This window comes from Opisthorchis viverrini, assembly GCF_000715545.1.
Source record: "Opisthorchis viverrini unplaced genomic scaffold opera_v5_110, whole genome shotgun sequence".
NCBI classification, from domain to species: Eukaryota; Metazoa; Platyhelminthes; class Trematoda; order Opisthorchiida; family Opisthorchiidae; genus Opisthorchis; species Opisthorchis viverrini.
This window is the reverse complement of record NW_008751760.1, coordinates 1433804-1445131: the sequence shown is the minus strand read 5'-3', so window position 1 is coordinate 1445131 and position 11328 is coordinate 1433804. Positions and strand designations below refer to the sequence as shown.

The 11328-nt window shown below is 45.5% G+C and overlaps 1 protein-coding gene across 1 annotated transcript in view; it reads left to right on the top strand.

Moving 5' to 3' along the window:
- The window catches only part of T265_05510 (hypothetical protein), a gene marked incomplete at both ends in the record, with an annotated part of 23899 nt that overhangs the window by 6015 nt on the left and 6556 nt on the right, over positions 1–11328 (top strand). Inside the window, 6 exons of the mRNA XM_009170532.1 lie at positions 558–778; positions 1544–1626; positions 2513–2593; positions 2628–2709; positions 3835–3935; positions 5428–5769. Coding sequence (XP_009168796.1) covers positions 558–778; positions 1544–1626; positions 2513–2593; positions 2628–2709; positions 3835–3935; positions 5428–5769 — 910 coding nt within the window. The remainder of the gene's footprint in view (positions 1–557; positions 779–1543; positions 1627–2512; positions 2594–2627; positions 2710–3834; positions 3936–5427; positions 5770–11328) is intronic.

Below are 11328 nucleotides of genomic sequence, written 5' to 3'. Positions count from 1 at the left end.
GTGTTTCCTAATGTTTTAGCTGATGTACTGAAATTGATAGAAGATTAAAGCCAATCATTCGGCAATCCTCGTTCTCTGTTTCTGGCACAATCATTCGAGTGCGCAACACCAGCCCTCGTGCTTCCTCGGGTGGCATGACAGCTGCGCACCGAAAGGGTGTTAGAGCTGAATGGTTATTAGTTATTTTTTTATTACAACCGACTACGGAATCCGAGGAATCGCGTGGACCAAACCTACCGTTTTACGTTTATAAGCTGTTGGTATTGACGTTTCGTGTGATTTTTTTTATAATAGGGACGGCTTACGTAACGTCGATTATCCATCAGTTTGTACTGAGTGATGCCCATACGACACCCAGTCTCCCACCAAGTACGGTGGCGGATAGAGGCCTGGTGAATACTATCTTGGTCCTCCAGTTTTGGAGGTTAACCAAGTGTGGCGACCTCTTCCTTAAAATTTGCACCACTTTGGCAGTCCTACGTCCACCGTCGCCAAGTTGTGATGAGGCTTTTCAACCAAACGCTTCGGTTGAGGACCTAATTGACCCCTTAACTAAGTTTGCACCCTCTGGGGCGCGAATTTACTGACCGTAATCTCCGTGGTTCGAACCCGACCTCTGCCTCTCGGCTTCCCCTGTCTAGGCTTGGGCAACTTGACAGTATCCCAGCCCTCGTCCTTCCTTTGGGCGTTATTGAAACTAAGCATCGGAAGGGTGTTACAACTGAACGATTTTTTGCACCCTTTAATCCAACTATATTCACGAATTGCTCAGACACTGGTGACTTTTGCCGTGTCTCCTTATTCGCTCCGTACAGCCCGACTGATAGGAAACGTGACAGTTGACGCTTCGCTACTTGATCCTTCTGTCAACCCCAACGCTCTCCTTGCAGTAATCACTCTTCTGCAGGTCACGGCTCTAGACGCGTTAATCGGATACCCAGGGGACTGCACACTGATGCACACTGTTCTAATGTGAATTCCTCCTTTGAAACGCCATTGGGCTGCCTTTTTAAATGCGCCTCCACTTAAACACGGTTTATCTTTGTGTTCATTCCTAACTAGGTTGTCTGGACTTACTTTGGAGCAAGAACGCGCTCTAGGCACCTGGGTTAATCGGTCACGGTACCGCTATTCATGAAAACTACACGAACATATCCAAACGCTGAAAGTATGGTTTCGCGCGGGTACATCGCGCTGGCCGCGTCTTCACGTTACACCAGATGCTTAAGTAGCGTCATAAGTATTGCTGGCCAACAGTAGTTGTTTTCCTCGACTTCAAAGGAGCCTTCGATCCCATGGGAATTATGTTCCACATATACTTGATCAAAGGGGAACGGCCTAAAGCTTCTGCATGTGATCTGTTGCATCTAGCTTCACACTACCAGTCTTGTGGGTGGTCCAAAGTTTTCCAACAGCTACTGATCATAATCTATCTCCGTGTTTAATTTTGCCATCGGCATCACCATAGAATGCACATTTTAATGGAGTAAGAATATCGGTATCGAAATTTGCACAATACAATAATGATTCTTCTGCTGCCCAGTTGCTATGCTACCCGAAGAAAGAACGAGGAGTGATCCCGTCGATGACATTTTCAACACGATGGTCATGTACGCTTACCCAGATGTAGGCATTTGGATCGTCGTTTACAGGGAAATGAGGTTAATCATGAAGAATCCCTTCCGGTGTCCTGAAGTGGCCGATGTGGCAGGGCACCACCAATGGATTCCCAACGGTATGATTATCCAACAGATTCGATAGGTATCCCACTCCATGCTTGCATGTCATTTCAGACTTCAGTGACTTGGTCGTGTAATACACATGTTCCGTTGTTTATCCGGGGAGATTTTGCTTTCGGTGCCAGATTCAAACTAGTCAATAGCGATGGTTGTGCGGTAGCGTTGCTCTTCACCTGACTTTAGGAAGCAGAAAATCTCGTTCAAGATAGGCGGTTTGAGCCTAAGAGGATTTTAGCGCACGACATTTATTCTCACTCAAGGAGCTTACTGTTCCCGTGGCCACCGTTGCAAGTCTGATGTGCTCTCAGGTGAAGCCGGACTCATCTACACCTTCAGAATGAACGAACGACCAGCAATGATTAGTGTCCAATCATCCAGTGTACACATTCAGGTGACGGAATGTTTTGTCATTCATGGTGAATATTTGAAAAATGGACCACTTCATCGAGACAAAGTGGTGGATCACACCTCTCACTTCATCGGAAACTGACTTTTGCTCCCTCAGGCGAAGAAATTAGCTGGTACCCCAGGACGGTCCTTCGTTTCTGTCACGGCCTTATTCATCCCTTTCATTTTGAGTCACTTTCATTTTTAGTGGTATGTACTGCCCAAAATTGTTAACTTTCTTCTGTTGATCTTATTGTTCCGAAGAAAACTACGGGTGGTCTTTCACTTGCATATCGAACTGTCGAAATGACCTATACGTGCGCAAACATTCCGGACTTTATGAAGTTTTGGCCTTAGTTCCACTACATTTTTGCATTTTTTTGTAGCCTGGAATGCGATTCACAACAAGACCGAAAGTCCTTCTCTACTTTGACATCGTTTCTCCCTATTCGTGGATTGGCTTTGAGGTAGCCTTTCGTTTTTTCCACCAGCTGTCTGTAGACAGCCTGCCGCTATTCGCAACGATGGCCCGTCAACTTCAGGTTCGTTCCAGCTTACCTAGGAGGAATAATGCACGAATCGGGTGAGTGCGCCCGTCAGTCGGGAACAGCAAGAGTGAAGAGCATATTTTTTATGTATCCTATTAGACCGTAACGTAGCTATTCATTTTTACCGTATGACAAAGCGGAAAATGGTGCATACATTCGCGGTAGCAGCAATAAAGCCTCTCACGAGGTCGAAATGCCAAGACAGATTTCGAGGGCAAACAAACGCATAGTATGGGATTGCATAAGCGAGTCCAAATGGCGTCGAGTTTGGGGTCGCCCATGCTCTGTTGGAGACGTTACGGGAAATGGTAACTAGCTAGTGGCATTCGTAGTGTCATTTTCTTTCTGGATTGTCTGATTGAGCATTTTAAGGTGAAGGCACCTCAGGGTGTCTGCTGTGGGCTAGCACCACGTCCCTTCCTTGTCCAGTCCTTTCTTTTTTCACCTTGAGGCTTTAAATATGCTTAAGCAAAGTCCCTAATTGTTTTTTTCAGTAAACCATCAGTGTCAGCATAGATGCCGCTGTTTGACGCTGATAGTGAACTCAGCTAGACGGTGAGACCGATCGCCATCGGTAGGTTCATCCATGCTCAGTGATGAACTGGTGGCGCGATCTGGTCCTGGTACAGAAAAACGATGGATCTAATTGAGCGCTTGTGTGTGAGTGAGATGATTCTGCCAAAATCCGCATTGCAGTTGTCCAGCCGTTCTCTCACCCTGATTGTGTGAATTAGTTACATCCTGGGGGTTGCAGTTTTTATTTGCAATTCGTCTCCCCAACTCGTCCCCAATTCTCCCCAGTTCGTCTCCCCATCTGTCTTCCCTCTGTACCTTGGCAAAGCGGTTTGATATAGCACACAAGTGTGTAAGATACCGTTATTTAAACACGTTCTTTCCACATGGTGAGTCCGTTTTGATGCAGATTCTTCTGAAGCTATATTTAGTTTTTGAGTTGGTGTTCCCTTACCTGGAGATCTGCTTTACGGCAATGGTTGCGTATTTTCGTGGACCATTCATTGGTTTCATTGGTTCTGCCAAGGAACGTAGTGCCTTTGAAATTGCCTATTATCTTGGTCACTATTCCTATTAACTTTTCCTGAGTCTTGAGTCTCGCGGTATTATCGATGTTTATCAGTACCGCGTTGTATCCCCTATTCTAGGCAACAAGCCCCCAGGGATGGTTCCCGCTCGTGGTCGCTACATGGTTAAGGATCTTGCTCGATTGGCCAGTCACTATCAGATCCCATTGAAATGGAATGACGTAGGTCGGGATTTCATTATTGTGGATGTTTTCCCTCTAGTTTACTCAGCTTAGATTGGTCACCCGATGTTTGTATTGCAGTGTTCTGTGCTATGCTGGTTCAATAATCTTCCAGAGCTGTCGTCAACCATTCACAGACACCAGAAAGTACACAAATAAAATAGCTGGAGGAGCTTGGTCCTCAGTTATTGACAATAAATACGTTTCGCCTGCCATAATGGAATAAGGTCAAGCGGTTGAACGTTTTTAGTGTTTGTTTGTCTAAACCTTGCGGCGACGAATTTCTCAGATGCATCCCGAGCATGACGCAACTGATTAGTCTCGGGATTTTGTTCCGCCTGTTGTTGTTTTCTATACCTACGCGAAAAACGGAGCTTGTTTGGTACATCAAGGTGGATGTAGTGAGCCAAACAAGTGTGGGACGCGAGAATGACAGTGTTCCGAAATTCGGGTAATTACAAACCAATGTGCTAAACAACATACGTTCCGAACAAAGTCCCGTTGTTGTTGTTTTGGTCGTTGTTCGATTGTCTCCTCAGCACCAACTAAAGGCTATGAGATAAAAGCACAACTCAAGACGCGCGAGTACTATAAATGTTTGAGGAGATTCTGTTCAACTATCTTATTTAGCCTAGACGTGAATGAACTCAGCTGACCTTGTTGTTGTCGGAGATCTGGTCCAAATGCAATTCTGTGTTCTTTTGCCGACACACTTTATCCTTTCGGCTCTTCCATTGTAGCAGGATTCTTCCGTTCATATGCTCGTGGTTACTACCACTAGCATTAACCAATCGTTTTCGGCATGACTGGGTGGAGCATTCTTTTAACTAAGCTAAATTTCTTCAGAAAGAGGAACTGGACTTGTCGATATCATCGGTACATCTTAGGTTCGGTAGTGCTTCAGTGCCGTAACGCAACAGGTTATTTCGAAAAGCTTGCTTTCCCCTGACAACCGCTAATTGCTATTTCGCTCACAATAAATGTAACCTAAGGTGCTATTTCGTCCCATTGTACTTGATTTCATTTTTATAAAGGAATTTGCGCCTCGGAAACAGTTTTTCGTTTTCAGTGGCTGTAACAGGTATATCGTTCTAGCGAGCTCCAGTCAGCTTGCAGATTAAGGCTTAGGCTGTTGACTGTGAATTTTCGTGGAAACCCGTTTTTTTCGTTCCGATTTCCTCTGTTCAGAAACGTGTATTCCGGTGCTTCCGTCGGGTTGAATGGCATATGTACGTCGGGAGGAATCTGAGCTACTTGATTTGATTGGTCACTGTTTCTGACCACTAAGTGGGTTATTGCCTGCACACCTTGAATTGCTTGCGGAGCGGGGAGGGTGTGAACCCGTTTTCTCGCTGTAGGTCGAAGCCTGCAGCATTTTTTGAATCTACAAAGAACAAATATGCTTCAGCTCCAACTGATCATGATGACCAGCGAAGACAGTTTGTTAACAAACGGTGTGACCGGCATTCAAATGTTTCTGTGATCTTTTCAGAATGTGATCACTGCAATGTTCGATAAACGAACCGTGGACGCTCAACGGCTACTGATAGCTGTGGCGCTTGATTCCACAGATACTTTATCACAGTCGAGCAGACCCGAGTCAGTCGTCAGCGCTCCACCAGGAAGTCTGTTAGAGACGGTGGCTCGAAATCTATGGTTACGCATCTGGTCTACCGGTGAAGACATCACAACTACCGATAGTCATCGGGTAGTATTACAAACTGCCTTGCCGGACAAACCAAGCGAATGGGTGGACAGCGTTTTACAGAAAGCTTCTTCAACTGTTGTCAAGGATTTACTGAAATCAAATACGAAAGCTGCGCTAGATCTTGGAGTAAGTCGTTCACTCACTTTTGTGCTGGTCCTACTGTTTGCTCCGCTGTCTTATTGCTTGTATCGTTTTTACTCACTATTTTGTACAAATAGCAGAACTTGCCACAAGAAGTATGATCCGAAACGTCCTCGAAAACTATTAGTGCACAGCTGATGATAGCCATAATACAAATCAGAAGGTGAATGTGCACTAATAAAAGCTTTTAGTATTTCTGCGACACGTATAAAAATAAATACAATAGCAAGTCAAAAAGGGAACTTATCGTATATGGGAGTCCCTTGGTGAAAGTCCGGACGGCGGGAACGTGTTTTTCTCCGCAGTTAGACTGCTTACACGTGCTCATGGTTGTCCGTGGACTTTTGGAGAGGTTGACGTCCTTTTCCCTGCGCGCGCGCGAGTCTGTGTCCTGACTGGGTTCGGTTTCCCTTTATGTAGGTCCCAGTGCGTATACGTGGGCGCGTCGGGAAATGAGTGGTTGCTACGCTGACTAGGCGGTGCAGACAATCGATGTCCGATGTGTCAGCTTAATGCGACGTGTTTGTGCGTATGAGGAAAAAGACAAGCCTCGCGATCCAGTGAGCGACTGAGTTGAACAGTCAAGTATGTGGGTGACTGGGTCGCTACAAAACCGTTCAACGATTATTTTTCTCACGATTTTACTTTGTCTGGTTTCAAAGAAGGAGACAACAAAAATGCACTTTTTGAACTGGGAATATTCCTGGCGTTTGCATGCAAACGGTAGAACACTTATAGTCCTACAGAGCTCTCCGCGTAAACAGGTTTACTTGTGCCACAGATGTCTGTTCAGACCATGTGCCACAAACGTGGACAGGATGAAGTGCATACAAGAAACAAAACAAAAAGGAGGCTTTCCTCGGTTGCACTTCACGCGTTCGGAATTTTTGCATTGTTTCGCAGTATGTGTATATTGTGTAACTGACAGGTCGTCACTTCGCCATATCCACCAACATCTAACTATATTGCTTCAATGTTCCTTGAGTCCTAGCCAGGAAGCCTAAACTGTTCCACGTTCCGTAAGTTAGCAGTCACGTTTTTCAGGCCACGTGTCACCGCTATACAGCAACACAGCGGTTTCTGTGGCCTGGGACCGAGTGATCTGGTGTTTTGACGACGCAAGTGACGCAAATTGGCAAACTTGATTCCAGTCCTTGAGATTCGTGCACCGACTTTATCAGACACATTTCCGTCAGAGATAATACAACCAACGACGTGTGTAAAATTCTCCCGCAGTCTCCAGAGATTCTTGAGTTGCAAGGAGTAAATTCAGAGACTACCAGTTATGATGAATGTACCTGCACCTCGAAGGTGTAAGATGCACGCCGAAAGATGGTATGAGAGTGATCAGTATGTTCAACAGGACTTGTGCTTCGGTTTGGTCTTCAAAGATGAGGAAAATGTCGCTTGCATACTCTAGATCGACAAGGCTCGCACCTGCAACGATTTCAATACTGGGGTTTTGAAGATCTCTCGGCGTTCGACTCATTGTATCATTGACGACTAAGTTGAACAAGAGTGGAGTGTACATACTTGTCGGACACCACTTTTTGTAGGGTAGATTTTGGAGTGCTCACCATACACTCTCATGCCCAAAGTATGTGAATATAAGGATAGGATTCTGTTCACAAACTTTTGGGGCATACCCTGTTGGGCAAGTGTAGTTCACATCACCGACCGATTGACAGAATCGAACGCACCCTTGGACACCAAGATTGTGGTTCCTCTGTACATGTGGGGTTGCTCTAGCATATCACAAGCTAGCGAATACAAACATAGACTTCACTTTTCTTTTGTCGACTTCGGTCACCACTCCGCCAAGTGTGATGTAACATCATAGTCACCTTCTTCCGAAATGTCATTTACTGATATGATTGTTTGAAGCCAGAGACGATTTTGCGGTTGTATTGTGCAAATAGCCTTCCGTAACGAGGTACTTCGATCACTGGGTAGTTTAACCGTCCTCATATGATCAGACGGAGACGAGATGGCCCAAGTGGTAAGAATTTACTGATCGGAATATCCGTGGCTGTCGACTTCCCCTGTCTAGGCTTGGGCAACCTGGCAGTATCCCAGCCCTCGTGCTTCCTTCGTGCGGCATGGCATCTAGGCACCGGGAGGGTGCTACAGCTGGACGATTATTATTTATTTATATGACCAGACAACCAGTATGCACTGCAGCGATGTCATCCGCGTACTCCATATCCACTGTTTGATAACCTGGGTGAAGCTCCATCCCATTATTCTCAGTGTGGTCTTCAAGCGAATTGCGTGATCTATCACTCTGGAGAAAGTTAAGCAGTAAAAGAGATATTGGGTGGTCCCGTAGAACTCTAGTGGAGAAGAATGGTTGCAATATTTCTTCGTGAGCTTGAAGTTTAGCTACCGCTTCTTGACAAACGGCCTTGAGTATGGCCATATATTCGTCAATTACCCCCAAACCTTGACAGGTGTTCCAATAATCTCGCCGGATCAGTGAAGTCGAAGGCTGCGCGCACACATAGAAAAACCATAATGTTTACTTGCCGATTGACATGACGGTGTTTTATATTCTGGCGAAGAGTAAAGGTCTGGTCAATGCATGCGTCCAACTCTAAAGGCGGCTTCGCAAAAGTGACATGACGTTCGGCGAACGAGGTGTACTATCAGTGTTGATGCAATTAAGGTGAGACTGATTCCACCGTGGTTAGCACAGTCTCTCCGCGATCCTTATACATAAATGGAGGCAACAACGGACTCTCACCGAGTTGGGTGTACTGTTCTTCGGTGGACAACAGACAAATGAGTTACCCAGCAAGTATTCTCGCACTCACTGATTGAAGCGGGTGGCATTTTGTCATGACCCCATGCTGCAAAAAAAATTAAGTCGTTCAGCTGCTGTACCGTTTCGGTGCCTAGCTGCCATGTCGCACAAAGGAGGCGCGAGGGCTGGGATACTACCAGGTCGCCCAAGCCTAGACAGGGGAAGTCGAGAGGCAGAGGTCTGTATTAGTGCAGCCAGTTGTCAGCTAATTGCTTTTTTTCATTAGGGTCTCTAGTGAAACTTGTTAAGGTAAAGCATGTGCTCTATAGCACAGGGGTAACGATGTCACTTCAGTTTTGACCGATTGTCTTTAGCCCAGCGCTCTAGCTACTTCCGAAAGTTGTTCATTAGTGTATTGCCTATTTCACTGTTAATTCCACTGGCAACACTTTGTCGCTTAGCTCCCGTTGCAGTTTATTAAACCGGCGTCCGAAAAATTTTCAGGCGAACCAGCAGGTTTTATCTTAGATACATGCTTGTAGTACCATGATTTACACTCTGCCCTCTCGTAATCTCTCTTTTGAACAACAAACGCGTAATTTTGAACGCACCATCTGTCTTAGTTCAATGGAGAGGTCAGACTGGTCCGAAAAACAATCGGTTCTTTTCTTCCGCAACATTTCTGTTTCTTACAATCCTGAGTCATGTGTCCAACATTGACTCTGTGATCCATGCTCATTCTTAGACACGAATAAGACCTAACTCGATGTGTATACTCCTCATGGCAGGTGATGTATTTTACCCCTTTTCAATAACTGAGTGGATTGGCTTCCCCAGTGGCAGTGACGGAGCAACAGTGAGATACTCGTCCTGGGTCGTTTTAGCCATAACACTTCTGAGCGACATCACTAATAAAAATGGGCTCATTACTCTATATTTTTTCATGTATCTGGGTTAGGTGTGTCCACCTTGAAAATTGTACATATCTATCTGAAGTCATCAGCGGGGTTTTGAAACGGGTACCCACTTGACTACTTTCGTTGCACGGGCGTAGGGAGGTCTACCACATGATCCCTTGGTCAACACTTTCAGCCTGTTGACTTCAAAAACACGCGGTTCCAGCCCGTCACTCACACCGGTGAATGGGTACGGAGGTCCTCCAGTACCGGCAAGCAAATCATATAATCTGTGGTTGTGTTTACGTTGGATTAGTAGACTTGCATAGACCTGTTGTGGCGTGCAATTCAGGCGAGTGCCACTGTAGCGAGCGAACGGCGCACGATAGATTGAACGTCACTTCATTGTTGTTATCCATGCTTCTGGCTGTTCGAAGTCTTTTTTGCCGGTTAGTGATCTCAATTGAACGGTCATTAACTACGGCAGTCAAGTAACTATAAGAACGGTTTGCGGTGTCATGTAATAGAAACACCCTGTATCAGGTAGTGGTGTGTCATCCGTGAAATGCAATGGCCATTTGGGACTGAGAGACTTACATAAAAAATCAGTGGTGAGTGCTCTTCCCTACAGCTGACCCGATGATGACTTGTTCGCAAACTGCAGTAGACTCGGGCGTTTAAGTAGTCTGAAATAAGGAGATGGTATCAGCGGCCATTTCGTTGGAAATTTGGGAGACGGTTATTCCGTCCCGGTCGTTAAAAGGACGGATTTAATTGACGGATGTGGTGGCATGGTACCTGTGTACGGTTAGTCATAGTGCAGCTCGACTGGTCATTGTAATCCAAAGAAATGGGAAATTCAAGGAGTATCATCTAATCCATGAGAATGATGCGTAGATACACCACATTTTAGTGCACTCGGTGCAATAGAAACAAACAAGTTAGCAGCCGTTTACTGATAACTCGTGCTTTCGTTTGCACATCCTTTTATCTTGTTGGTAGTGTGAGGAGATTTGGGATTTTTGTGGGGATTTCGTCCTGTAAGTGAAGCCAATCTATGTTGAAAGCCGAGAAGCACAGTGCTTCTCGTATTGTGCTCGCACAGTGCTCGTATACTGTTGCTGGCGCACTATGCACTCTCCAGAACGGCATTCTACTACCGTTGATATCGCAGTAAGTCTAGATGATCACGCTTAGCCAACAGCTAACACCACCCCAGGATTAGTGATCTACCCAGCACCAGCCCTAAAAGGCTTAGACGCCCGTCTACGTGGCGGAATATCATTGTATTGCCACAGCAAATGTGACGACTCATAATTACAAGCCAGAACACACAGAAATCAAATAAACAAAAGAGGATGTCTGAAATTGGGTCTTGACGATTCCAGGGTTGATAAGGTAACCAACAACGTTTGCGCAAGGAGGTACAGTATGTATGACGGCATTCGCAGTTTACCTAGAAGACCTCATCGGTAGGAAACATTTCACTGATTGCACGCGGACACAACTGCGAAGATACGTGAAAGAACATGCTTAGGTGTGGAAATGGGACCATTTCGTTTCAGGCCTTGTTTGAAAAGACGAAATTTCTTCACATTTGGGCCAGGAAACAACCAGTCATAGTTAGGTTTCGGATGTCAAACATCATCCACCCTTTAGATATGATACGAGTGTCTATGGTTTTTGATGTTCAGTATACTTATCACCTAAAGTTGATCCCTTTGTTGCGTAGCTAACCTGAGGAGTGGTCATTCGGTAGTTGAGTGGAGGCATAACTGTTGTTTCTTGCACACCACGAGTGACCAATGTATTTTCTCAAGTCGGTGGATGCGCGTTGTTAAGTGAAGTGACGCCGTACAATGATGGACCAAACGAGGCCCTCCGAACACAGGTCACAGATATTTC